Here is a 14,377-nt window from a genome sequence, read left to right as displayed (position 1 = left end):
TCATTAAAAATGTCTATGTTGAGATAAGTTTTATTCTTTCACCGAGTTACGGAGTGCTTTCCCACAGTCGTGTCATTTTTCGTTACCTGTATCGAAATAGGTCGCCCTCAAGAAGTACTCCGAGAATGGTAAGGTATCGCATAACTCAGGATTACTTTCCTCCGCGCACAAACGAAATCGTCTTATCACCAAGCGCTGGTTCACTTTTACTAGCAAGAACGACGTTGAATTCGCACACGTATACGCGGTTGAATTTGCGTGACTTTGTCAGAAACGGAGTTTTAAAGTAGTATTACCAAATATATATCTATATAGGTAAGTATATATTTATAGCTGTAAGAAGTTTACGGTAGATTATATATTAAGTATTGAATATAGAAGAGAGTATTATATATTCGCGCATTTTGCGAAATTTTGTATCTTTGCCATTTTTTTTCTTGGTTTCTCATTTTTTCCAACAAGTGTTGGATATCGTTATCGACAGATGGATTATTCATTACGATCGATTTTATTAATTAAAATGCTATGTCCAGATATATGAGAAGTCATATTCGCTTGAGAAGTGGGCATATCACAAGCGGTCAGCATACCAATTGGAAAGAAAAGAAGGTCGAGATGCAATTTATCGCGTCAGTCGTGACAGCCAATCGACATTCGATTATCATCCCGTCAACACATAGAAATAGATCGTACAGAGTCACGTTTTTCTTATTCTTAAACTTTTTCAGTTTTTATAAATTTACAGAGAAATATTTTTTTATTTTTTTTATGTACATCACTTGAAGACTTTGACATTTTACAAGAGTTTTAATATCTAATTCGTCACATCAATCTCTGAGAGTTTCGTGTAGAATTTGCAGCGAGACTCGTATAAACGAGTTAGAAGGATAATTTTCGTCGAACAACGAGACAACAACGAGATGGAAATTTGAAAGATGGACCTCATTTGTGGATGGGACATTCTCTTGGTAATAATCGTCCGCGTTTCAACATGCTCCACTCCCTGAAGTTAATCAAACTCCAAGAGTAAGAAGAGAATTTGCGAGTGTGAATGACTGCGCATCAAATGTTGTCTGATATCATTAAAACAACCGTTGTGTTTTCATTTAGTTATTGCGACGTTTATGTATTGATGATTTTTATGTATTGAAGTTTTGATGTAAAATATTACAGACCTTTACGCAACAATATCAATTTTTACTTCTCTCTTCGCAATGGAAAAAGATAAAATCACGGATGTCGCATTTATTAATAAATAGAAGTTTACAATTTATTTTTTTACTTTTACAAAATAGACCGTCTTTGTGGATAAAGTATGGTTTTTTAAGAAAAGAAAGAATACAAAGTATGTAAATAATCTGTTTTTTTAAAAAGTGCAAGCATATCTGAATTTGACATTCAAATTTGTTATTGAAAAAGTAGAAACACAAGAAAAAAATCTCTATATAATGACAAATAGAAGACGCGTGCTACTTGCACCTTTCTATAATGAGAAAGAAATCGAATCATCTATTTTATAATCATAAATGAGTACGACGAATATTTGAGTATTAAATACCAGAGAAATTTTATCTTTAAAGCATTTTATTGATCATTGTGGACTACTTTACATATATATATATATATATTGCAATTTTCTTTTTAAATAATATAGTTTCTTTTTCTGAGTATTTTTAGCATATCAGTGTGAAATTATAAAAAATCATCAGATTTTCTCTATTGACTTACATAAAGAATTATTATTATTTTAAAACTTTCTCGATAGAAGTTAAAGATTATAAGAAACTTTATAACTAGATTTCAACATGATATGTACTTATTGATTGTGAAAAGACATTTTGGAAAACAAAAGTTATAAAGTTAGAATTTTGCACATTTTACATATTTATATAGATATGTAAAATGTAAAATGATATGTTCTAAAAGCTGCTGTTCAAAGTTCTTTGTTCTTGTTACAGGTTAATCAAATCGAACAAAATGAGCCGAGAATTCGCGTACGTGTCGTTGAAGAAGCGTCAAACTCGTCGCATGCGTAACATCAAGAAAAGGAAAAGGGTCTGGATGCAATTTGCTACCGTCGACCGTGACGACCGTGCCAAACGACGATTGTCGGACGCGCGAGAACTATCCTTCTATATAAAAGAGAACATACATAAAAAGAAGAGAAAGAAAAACGTAAAAAAACCATCATGAAAAAAGAGGATTGATCAGAGCTGAAATGTGGAAAGAGAAAGAGAGAGACAGAGGGTGAGGGAGAAAAAGAAGGAAAGAGAGAGTGAAAAATAGAGAGGCAGAGAACGGCTTACGTGCACTTTCACGGCGAAGGACCTAAACAAAGTCCAGCGCGCATTACTTTACGAGCGTGGAAGAACGTGATCCATCTCGCCGTTAATGCGACGCGAAGCGTTCCCATAAAAAGCCTCGTGATCTCTCCTTTCGCCACCTGAGCAGAGTATCTAGCTAATCCAAGTGGAGGTGAAGAAGAGATTCGACGACGTCGCAAAGCCGCGACGTCGAAAATAAACGCTGTGCGAATCTTCACAGTAAGTTACGTGCTTTGTGTATCTGTTGATCTGTCAACAAATTTAGTGTCGGCCAATGTCGGATAATAGTTTCGGCGAAACTTAATCTTCAAGATAAAACAAAAGAAATACAAAGCAACAAAATTTGTCTGAACTATGTGACTTTCTGAATAATTCAATTTAATATGTCCAGGATAATATGTTTTTTTTTTTAACGAAAACTTAGTAAATAGCAAGAACATTATGCAATGTGTACTGAATTATTCACAAATCTTAATTAAACATTCCCGGTGTCAGTTGGAAGACTCGATCGAGATTATTAGTTCTAGTTGTTGCGAGCACGCCAATTGTTAGCATTTCCGGTCGATGCCTCGAAGGGAAATTCCACGGAGTGTACGCTATAAGGGAAACTATGTGCGTAGAATTTCGTGAATTTCCAGGTCTATGAGATAATCATCTTATGAGTTGCTCCGAAGAATCGATGAACGCGAAACAATATTATTGCTCGATGCTATTAAAAATATTTTGAAACTCTTGCATGAAAAAATATTAATATAATTAAGTTATTTTACAGAGTTAATACGTACATAAGACACACTTATTTTGAGAAGCAAAAATAAAAGATCTACTTTTTTGAAAAATAGATATAAGAGCTATAACAAATTCGATTTTATGTATGCACAGAAAGAGACGAGCGATTACAAAATTCAAATTAGTAGGTACGTAAAAGACAAGCCGATTGGTAGTACCTATACAGTGTATTTTGTTTTAATGCTTAATTTATATACCGTCAATGTTGATCTAACAGCTGGACAAGGAGAAATCTCTTTTTTCTCGCGGAACCGAATATACATATGAAGATTACCACACACATATTGATCGAGCAAACGTAACGTACAATAACCCGGAACGATTGGCCGTATGGCAGAGATTAAAGTCGTGCAAATACAAGTTCGATATCCAATTTCCTCGCCGTGCATCATAGAAAAATCGATTGCAAAATTGGATCCCGTCTCGCGAACAATAGTTGTAACGTAAGCATGGCGAGAGGTGCGTCAAATGGTGCTGGCGAAGCAGCATATCTTATTAGAAACAAATATTCATGTCACATACCCGGCGCCGGCTGGTGCCAAGTGTTTGACTGTTACCCTACGCCGCACGTGCGTGAGAGACCGGGCGCGCGAACCCGACATATCTACCTCGTGTTTCAAACAAGTTTGAAATAATATCGAACGAATTTTTCCATTGTAGCCGCCCTTTTAAACTCTTGTCTTTCTTTTTCTCACTCTCTTCTACCACCGTAACTAGCGTGTCGAAATCCAAATAACCAACCGCTTATGTGCGTCCTCTATAAACGTATTTTTAAAGCACCTTCGCAAAAATTCGCATTTCTGACACGAATATTTGGAAGTAACGTGTTTCCTGTGCTGAAGTATATGTGATATGAATCGCGTTCCTCAAACGTCCATCGATCTATAACGTCATACCAGTATCGATGACTACATCTCGTGATGGATTTCTTGAATATCATTTAATTTTCGTACTTTTATATTTCTTGTTTATTTTTTTCCATTAATACTCTATAGGTATCTCAAAATTTTGATTTTTCTTCTAAATTCTTTGTAAGAGTAAAGCATTGACACTAAACAAATTGATCGTTTGCTAATCTCGACGTGAGATTCCATTACGTTCGGAAAAGTATCGTAAAACATATTACTTACCTTGATAAGAAAGAAGAGCTCTTTGAGATTAACGAACGAAAGTTTCGAGAGCGCTCTCGGTTCCCGCGATTGAGAAGGAATTCGCGCCCCGGATCCTTTTGTCGATTTGCAAAGATCCCTCGAGTTCTTTTTCCGCTTGACTTTACGCGCGCGCGAAAGCATGTACACTCAATATTAAATTCCAGAAGTACATTGAATTATCAATACGTGCATTCAAGGCAGAATGTGCAATGTGGAGATAGTTTACTAATGTGAAATAATGTGTCATGTCACCTCAACTGATCACTTGCAACTCTATATCTACGGTAATTATTTCAATTTTAGATACTCATCGTCAGTTACAAGAGTGTCAATTTTATCTTTCTTAGACGATACTTTTTAAGCTAAACTATTTACAAAATTTTGATAGAAAAAAATCAGATTTTTGAGATTTATATACACGCTAAATACATTTATACAAAACTTACATAATCAAAGCGTGATTATATGTAAAATATATTCAGGTAAATGTATAAAAACATAAGGTTTTTTTAATTATATTATTTTTATAAAAATCTAATATATTGTGTATCATAAAAAAAAATAACAGAATAACGTACACATAAGGATTTATTGATATAGCTTCATATGCAACACGAAGCTTTGTCTTTATTTCGCCGTGATATTTTTTGGTTACAATATGTTCACAATTATTTACAGAATTACTTCGCCGCTACTTTCTTACACGACTATATTTATACAATCTGCGTCACTTGTCGCCGACGCTTTAATTAACCTTTCGCTCTCGCTGGAGAACGATCGATCGCATACGTATAGTTATATAAAATTATGCGAGTTCTATACACACCGCGCACCAGGCAAAAAAAAATACTGGAATCATATCGAAACGCTACAACTTCGCGAAAATTCTGTTTATACAGGAAGATAGCTTTTACGCACTGATACACATTGTCAACATCCAAACGTTCGTTCGTACCAGTAGTATATCTCACTTGCAAGATAATACTTGCACGATATGCTGTGGGTTTTTAGCACGTGGACCAATTGTTCTATTCAACATACAATGCAGCAACTATGTTTTTTTAATGTACAAGTTAAATCGATTTCGCACTCGTGAACAACGACACTGCAATTTATTTTAGCCTCATGAACACTCATCAAGAAGCGCATAAGCGCACGTTAACTGGAAGATTCTCAGAGCGTATTTTTGCATCGCTAGGTCTCTTGTCAAGACCTAGTTCTTGAAACACCTCATATTATGAGCCGAATCAAGGAACATCTTCCACATTTTATCAACTTGGTTTTTTATTATCTTACAAAGGTACATAGTACACAGGCTCCTCTGTTTATAGAGCGAATCTCCTAAAGCTTAGCGGCGCCGGAAAAGAGAAGAATATGGAGTGAGAGTTATATTTATATATATGTATATATTTCTTAAAAAGAGTAAAGTATCATTTTTTTTGTGCGCGCATCATGCATACTGCTAATAGTATTTCGCTTTTATTTGAAAGTTTCGTTTTTCCTGTATTGTCTGATGTGGCAGTCTGGAAAGGTAACCGGAAGCGCGAGAGGAGAAATGAGGAGTCGCACCGAACGACGACAGTGACGTACAGCTGCCAAATAACCGTCAGTGGTAACTTGTACGACGAGAGATACGTGTCTTTGGGATTTCGAGGGCTACTCGAGGGCGACCGTAGATATCCCGTTACGTGGAAAATTCATTGGTGGCTCTCACACGCGGGAATGTTTTCCCCGGGCGACATCCATAATACATTTCGGTTTCTGAGAAACTATATTCTGATATTGACCCCGTCACCAAAACTCAAAGATAAAATTCAGAAAATAAGCGCGGAATCGAATTATTCGGCGCATTTAGGAATATGAAGGAAGCAAATATCCTCGCAACGTGTCCGTCACGGCTAAAACCTACGAAGTTCTGAAACAAGTGTTCAAGACTTTTTCACAACAGTATTTTTGTTTAATAAGAAAGATGTGATATAATTTACGACTTGATAAACGCAAAGAAACTAACAGCTCCAACAGCAAGATATGTTGCAAAACACCAAATAAAAAAAGCATGAAAAAGATAAGCGCCGATGTACTAACAAAACAAAAAATATAGTCCAGAAATCACATATATAGCGTATCGACTGCTGTGCAAAAATAATTTATGGAAATATCAATCCATGATTAAAGCAAAAAAAGAAAATAAAATTTATATTAGGAAATTAAAATAGCATCAAATTGTCTCTCCCCGTGTAAATGCTAAAAAAAAGAACAATTCAAAAAGACAATAATTCACACAGAAAAAAGAGAAAGTTGTTAATTCTTCTTCTTCTAGGAAGGTTCTCGAAACTTTACACCAGACTTTAATCGACCTACTTAAGATTCATTCAAAACAAACTTCTCGAAACTATTCGATCGTGTCACAGAGAAATCTGAAAATTACCCGGCAATTAAAACGCTTCAATATATCAATGTTCGAGGCATTGAATCAAAAGAAGATATATTAACAGAGGATATATTGTGCAAGACACATTAATAAAAAATAAAACTGTTATTTAAAACATATAATACATCTAGTAATTCACAAACAGCTAAAATTCGGAGAACAACCGATGTTGTAATATGTCGTGTTTTCGTTGCAACGCGCAACATGCACTTGTGAAACTATACTTTACGTCTCGAAACAATGAAACGAACGGACTGCGAGGGACGCGATAAACCAACCGCCGTGCAAGTCAGCGCGCGTACGTAACTATCCGCGTTCCGCGTTCTCTGTACATATATACCGCACCCCGACGACGGGCTTACACGTCGTACCTCTCGGAACTTTAATAAGCGTAACCGGCGAGGATTAAGCAAACGGCCGAGGGGGGCCAAAATCTACGAGCGGCCATACGGAGAGACGGCCGGTGCAAAGAGGTACGCTCTGTGCAACTGTAGCTGTAACTTTACAGAGACGACTTCACGCCGTAGTTCAAACGGACTGGTAAGCCCGTTTGGAAGTCGTACGAAGGAGTCGTCGGCGTCGTAGGGCATCGCGACAACGATGACGGCGACAGCGACGGCGACGACGACAACGACAACGACAACGACGACGACTACGACGACGAGAATAGAAATGGAAGCGAGGACGACAGAAGAGATGTGCAGCACCTCCAGCGAACCGTGAAATCTTCTCCTCACTTCGGCAACTCCCGCTTGGTTCGATGGGTCGTATCTCACGCGGTCGTTCACGGACACTGAGAGCCACGGCGGATAATAATACCGCACAATTACCCGGTGGATGCTGCCCGAGTTCGCGAAAGAAGGGAAATAAAATCAGCATAAAGCGAGAGAGCCGCCAAATGGCGCGGCACGGCGGCGGGCCTTTTAATGAAAGCGATGGCGGCGGAAGTGGTGGCAAGAGAACGGAGGGATGGAAACGCGGCGGTGGCCCTTAAATTAATTCACGATGAATTACGTCCGCACCAGCTGCGCGGGCAGTTGTGTTTATTTATGGAGGAACTAAGATCTTCTTCCAGTCCTTAAAGGCGGATTCGCCCTTATAATTTCTCACGGTGACCGAGAGAGACGGATCCGCCTCTCCTTCGTTCCTCACCGTCGTGTCATAGAAAGAGAGACGATAATCGTTCCGGAATGAGGATTCCCTTCGGCGAAATAAGAGGGAACACGCTCGGCGCGGACTGAGTCGACGTGTCGCAAACGAGCGCGATTTGGGTTGGCAAGGGAAAAACTCGCAATTTTTTCTCTCGCCTCTTTTTTTTTGGTTACTATGAAAGAGAGGGAGAGCGACCATTCATTGACTCTCGTGAGGACGCTTGAGGTACGCTTCGCGCAAGCGGCATTTTTTTGTGACTGCCCATTTCGACGTGAGCTGTAGTGACGAATGTGGCACGTTCGCATATTATATCGAAAGCGCAAAGAGCCATTGGTTAATTGAAGAGCTCGTTGCAAGCGACAAGTTTATCAGATGTGATAATTCAGCGAAATCTCGTGAACCTAACGATAAAAAATAAAAAATATATATATATAACAGTTTTGGAAATTCTCTTAATTAAATTTGTATTTATTTTGTTATATAATTTAAAACGATGCTAGCTTAAACATTGTATCCATCTCGTCATTGAAACGGATTTTTTTCCATCGCCATCGTTATTTCGAAACTATGTGTACGATCTACGGCATAGATCTACGGCTTTGTTATAGTTCACTTTGAAATTCGATAGGATAGTGAAAGGATTAACTTTCCCTTCGTGTTTCGCATGACAACAAAAAAACAATCGGTATTTAAGAGTTATTAAATGCGACTAGAGCTATCGCGAAGAACAAATCGATCGAGAGACGCAAGAATAAAAATAGATTTGACCGGAGATTGGGCACGTACGATTGGGTACCTCCTGCGCGAGAGAGCTGTCGGTGAGTTCCGAAAACGAACCGCGAAGCGTAACGAGACGCAATTTCAGTCGCCATAAAACTCCAAAACCGAGTGGTTCGTGCTCGATTTATTTAGCAAGTGAATACGATATTGTCGTAGTGAGCGGTGCGTGGCAATCTATGCAATCGATTTTATTATCTTTCCACGACCGTGCCAGCTGTACTTTGTGGATCTGCGCCCGAGAATGACGGGACGGAAATTCACAAACAAAGCTGGAATTAACTTTAACACGCCATTATGTTACAACGTTCGTTGTTGTATAGGTCTAATTAGAAATACTTCTGTGAAAACCGAACGTCAAAAAGTAAAAGGACTGGATGAAACTCCGACGTAATTAAAAAGTCTATCGATACGAAACGTAAGCATTGTTATTATTCAAATATAAAAATATAATTAGTATCTTGTCTGTCTCTCTTTCTCTCTCTCTTTCTCTATCACTTATACACACATTCTTTCTCTCACATATGCACGTTTACTTGAAGCACTCGCGTTAAAAAGAGAATCGCCGCCGTAGTATATCGAACATTTATTTAGTTGTTTCGCTCACACCGAACACGATCAAACATCGGTACTTAATTGCAAAACAATTGCGCTATTTAAAATTTTTTATTGATGTTCAGTGCGTTTTGATTGAATTGCTCTTATAAATTTGCATGACGATGTTTATTTAAACGTAAATTTTTATAAATAAGTTTTCATTACCTATATATTATCTGTTTAATCTTTTGTTCTAAAAAAAAGAATATCTTCCAAGAAAGAAGAGATTTGTTTTTAAGTTAAGCTTAAATCAAGAGCCATATGATTGATAGTTGCTGCAAAAGAATGAAGTTCTCGAGTAACTATTCCGTGAATATCGTTTGATTGTATTTTAACCAAAAACTTTTAATATCGAATACTCAAAAGCAAAACTCTCAAGTGAACAATCATTGAAAACAACTCTTCACTGTTATCGGGGTGTTTTGATATCGAGAATCGCATTCGGAAAGTAGGAAATAAATGTTCTTCAAAAATCTTACTTAATGTTGACTGCGGAATTATTGTCTGGAGAGCTATTGCTGGGAGTGCCTTAAAAAGATTCTCGAGTGAACAATATAATCTGCAAAGAAAAAGGAAAGCACACATCTTCATCAAAGAAAATACAAACCCGATCGCACATCTCTGTGATCGTAGCGGAAGTGGCGAACAACTTCGAACCGCTCGTCCGCAATCGATTGGTCCGAAATCAGGAGTGTCCACATCGAGGCGGACGCAATACGGCGTCTTGGCTACTTCCGAGCCAAACTCGTTTAAAGCTTTCGATGCTCTTTAAATCGCGACATACATATTCTATTACATCGGCGTGATCACGGGAGCTATCTATCTACGGAATGCTACGCCGCTCGCACGCGATTTAAAGGGGAGCGCAGCGGAAGGATGAGGAGGAAGGTGGCACGAACGTATTAGTTACCCTGACGTGTTAGTATGCACATATATACGCGTGCGAGCGTGCCCGTATATAATACACGTACATATATACACATCACGCAGATTTATTGCCGCCGAAAATGCGAGGTTACGAATCTTCGGCTCTCTGATCCGCGCGACTATCATCGCAAGATATATATATATACATATCTTTTCTCCCTTGTTGTTCTATTCATTTATATCTGCTCTTCGGCCTCTACCGCTTCGTTGTCATTTTTTCTACTATTTGCGTCCATCAATGTTTTTTTGTTATATACTATTAATTAATTATTTTTGGACACTTATTTACAGGGCGTATCTTAATCAAATATTTAATTTGACAAAGCAACGTTAACCGTAACAGAAATAAAACAAACTTAAAGTACACTGGATTTAATTCTCAAATTTAATTAACTTAGTCACTCACCGGTTGATCTCTTGGTCCGACTATCAAGCAACAATCAAGATACGCCCCGCGCGATCTTCAATCTCTGGTTTATCTCTTCCGCGAGCTTGCAATCCATTGATTAGGTCTACGAATTACAAATAAGCCACTCAGGGAAGACGATACGTCGTCGTCAACGGCGGCGACTTAAGCTCATTCAAAGTTGTTTTTTGCCACGTAGAATCGAGTAAGGTACTGAATAGTAAATGAAGATTTCCGGGCGTTTCTTCTTGCTGAGTGCAGACATAAAATTTGTAAAGTGTCGCACAATACGTTTTGTGCGATACTTTCTCGCTAATCAGTTCAAATTGAAAAAGTTCACGCCCAAAGAATAGCATTAAGAAAAAACTGTAGCATTAAAAAAAACTATCTTAAATTTAATAGAAATTAATTTGAATCTTTGATCATTGCACGCGATTAGCAATTGCATATAAAACATTGAAAGAATTAAATTTATGCCGTTGCCAAAATTGCGTGATGACGAATGACATGCGATAACAATGAGTGTTTCGACTCAGTTTTTCTTTTTTTTTAGAATTTTTTGAATCTCTTCCGTTTCTCACCATCACCACCACCACCATCTTCGGCAAACAGAGATCACTGGCACTAGCGATGACAGAACGATGGATAGAACCTGTGGATAAGGATCACCGGCCGAACTGACAACGTTGACCGAAGGTCGTTTCTTGCCGATCGTGGAGAACGGCGTGACGAGCGGATAACCCATGTGGCCGTGAACCGTGTTGTCCACTGTCGGCGACTTGTTTTCCGTTTTGTCGTACTCCGCCGAGCCGTACACCGTCTCGTCTTCCTCGTCGTAGAACGGCGCCGAAGTCTTCGTCTGCATCTTCTCCGAGCCAGATATCTCTGGAACAGCGAGAAAAAAAGCACGGTTTTGATCAAGAGCAGAAACAATCCCATTAGAAAAATGTTACTAAACATTTTACTCTTGCATTGTTTCCGAAAATAACGTTGCAAATTTATTGGCACCTATCCAAAAATTCTGACGCTACAAACTTTCTCCATTGGGAGTTCGATCCCTGAATAAAGGAAAAGAGGTCAGGCCTTTAGCAGTAAAGGACGCACGGAGATAAAGATAAGAAAACTTTACACATACACACACACACATGTATGTTGTTCTCAAGTAGAGAATTTAATATCGGGGATGGACATGTGCGTGTACACCGTACATATACAGTGTGGTTCGGAAAGTTTCTATTAAACTTTATAGAAGAGTATTTTCCTGATGAGTCTCCAGAAAATTGTCTCTCGGTGAAAAGATCGATAAGACTATATATTTTAGCGAATTTTAAATTCTCGTGTTTACAAGAGAATTCTGTTAGCATCTAGAGATGTGAATAAAGGTGAAGCCATTTTTTGTATCGTCATCACCTTTAAATTCGTGTACGCAAATATGTCGCTCTTACGTCCACCGCACCGGATGGAGACATCGCCCTCTCGAAATCGATGGGTCGATAACACGCGACGATTTACGAATGCGCGAAACGGAGATGTACTGCGCTCACCTCATACCTTATCTTCTCACCCTTTCCGACTTCCTTGCACCTTGGGAGAGCTGCGAGCCAGCCGAGAAATCCGACGTTGCGCGAAACGATGAGGATTGACCGAAAGGCGTCTGTCTCTGATATAGAGATAGATTCTCCGAGGTTTTGTCCGCAAAGTGACGATGCTTGTAAAACGCGAAGCGTGTTTGTTGTGTGCGTAGAAAGAGGAAACCTTATATTTTTATAGTGCCACTTTTTAGTCGCAGAGCAAAAGAAACGCGTAGATTTATACGTAGCAAATTAAAGTGAACAGTTTGAATGCTGAGATGTGTCAGTATCGACAACTCGTTAACCTCGTAGCAGTAACAATAAGCAGGAATAATAGGTCGCACGCGAGAGCAAAGTTTACTTCTTATCCCGTGCTGACAGTTTGCAAGATACGATGTGTAACGACGCGCGATAAAAAGCCGTGGTTTCCACGCGTGGTAAGTCGTTTATCGCGAGAAGTCGAGGGCTTTGTGTCATCCGAATGCATTTAGGATCGTTTTGTTCGCGGCTGCGTATTGACGCCCATTGATGTGCTCTAAAAGCATATTTTCTTTATGGAACATATTTTTTTTATGACATACAGTCTTTGGCTTTTTCGAATAAAAGCACATCAATAAATCTCGCGTTGAAGATAAAGAGAAGCGCTATTGTTTTAAAAATAATAATATTGTAGACCGCGGTCATGCAAAAAATTAATCTCGGCACTATAATTCATTTACGATGTGCAATGCAAACCGTCGATCTCTTCTGTGTAATTATCTGCAAATCTATTCGCAAGTTTTATTTCACGGTACGAATCTTAATCCCTAGTGTTACGAGAGGGACCACTCAAAAGAAAAAGAGAGTAGAGAGTAAGTCTGAAAAATCGGGATTATCCGCAAATGTACACGTGCATTGAAACGAAATGCAACGTGGATAACACAATTCTCTCCCCGTTTTGGCTGCGTTTCGTCGAGTAATCGAATTAAGTATTCTTTATGGGCTTCCCGGGAAAACTTCGTTTGATAACGGTCAAAAACGCACTGTGTACTCACCGTATAATCGAATACTGCTCTCGACCTCGCCGAGGGAATTTTTGGCCGCGCACCGGTACGTTCCCACGTCGTGTTTCTGCAGATTCCGGATGGTGAGAGTCATCCGGACTTCGAACGGCGACTTGTTCTGTGTCTGTACGTCGTACGTGACGCTGGATAGTATCATCGCACCTTCAGAAAGACAAAGTAAAGATCATGGTTGATTATTTTGATTCCGGTGGAGAAAAGAAACGTTACTTCTCGTCGTTATTTTTTTCTCGAGTTTGCGCCCAACATTTTTATAAATTGCAGTGCGATAACGATATAGAAAGAAAAAAAAAACATTTATTACAGTTTTACATAAAACAATTTAGAGAGTTAATGTTTCACGCGCCAAAGTAAAGAGATTGAAATTATATATAGAGACAGATTTTGTTTTTCTAAATATAACAGAATTATGCAAACAGTGTTCGAATTCAGATCCTTGCTTCAAATTCCAATCGTTTAATTGTTCTAACAATAGCATTAAAATAGAATAATTAGAATCTAAAGTTGTGTGTCACGAATATTTTTAGCAGATCGATAAATATGCGTTTCTTGAATCATTTCAGTCGAAATCTGAGATATTTTCATTTGTCGCGCGCAGTAAATACTTAAATAGCTGAAGGCAAGAAGTTATAACTCTTGACATAAGTAAGACGTCTCGCCGTTTCCTGCTACGCTTTCTTATTACACGTTGAAACAGTTGCGTATAATGGGAAACAAGTGAAAGGTATCTTCCACGCGAGATGAAATTGCATACGAGTGCATTGGGGCGGGGAACTCTCTTCGGCTGAGCGTGTGTTAAACTGAGAGGACGTCTGGCTCTTCTGCGAGGCAAAATTCACCGCGGGAATATTTCCGCGAGTCTGGATAAGTAGTATTCTCTCTTATATCTATTCCATAAAGTTTTCTTCAGAAAGATATTTCGCGAACTGAAGTTATTACACGTTGTTAAGATATGTCGCTGGTTGAAACATCGCATCGTTCACAATATATTAAAATAATTGTATCTTTTGTTTATTTAGTTTACGCTAGAAATAGTTTTTCGTATGTATTTTTAAAGAAAAGTTACGTACGCTTCGATATGCCAGTGTTTGTACAAAGAGATACAGGTATAACGAATCTCTTTGCATTGTTGCTTATTCATACAAGCTTAGAACATGTTTCCAATTATATGAGTAAGTTTCTCGAAGCTGA

The 14,377-nt window shown here is 38.4% G+C and overlaps 1 protein-coding gene across 2 annotated transcripts in view; it reads right to left on the bottom strand.

The window, feature by feature from the left end:
- Positions 1 to 4,903: 4,903 nt before the first annotated feature.
- LOC109853374 (lachesin-like) overlaps positions 4,904 to 14,377 on the bottom strand; it is a 55,116-nt gene continuing 45,642 nt past the window's right edge. The window contains exons 9-11 of one of the 2 annotated variants that reach the window (XR_002250107.1): positions 13,160 to 13,330; positions 10,555 to 11,439; positions 4,904 to 9,780 (exon numbers count right to left, since the gene is read on the bottom strand). Coding sequence is in view for 1 of the 2 variants with exons in the window: in XM_020425443.1 (XP_020281032.1) it covers positions 11,138 to 11,439; positions 13,160 to 13,330 (473 nt within the window). In the remaining variant the exon portion in view is untranslated. Of the gene's footprint in view, positions 11,440 to 13,159; positions 13,331 to 14,377 lie in introns of both variants that reach the window. The other variant, XM_020425443.1, reaches the window with a different exon arrangement.

This window comes from Pseudomyrmex gracilis, unplaced genomic scaffold (assembly GCF_002006095.1).
Source record: "Pseudomyrmex gracilis isolate BER0280 unplaced genomic scaffold, ASM200609v1 scaffold_47, whole genome shotgun sequence".
NCBI lineage: Eukaryota > Metazoa > Arthropoda > Insecta > Hymenoptera > Formicidae > Pseudomyrmex > Pseudomyrmex gracilis.
Note: the sequence above shows the minus strand (reverse complement) of the source record. Positions and strands in the feature narration are given on the sequence as shown.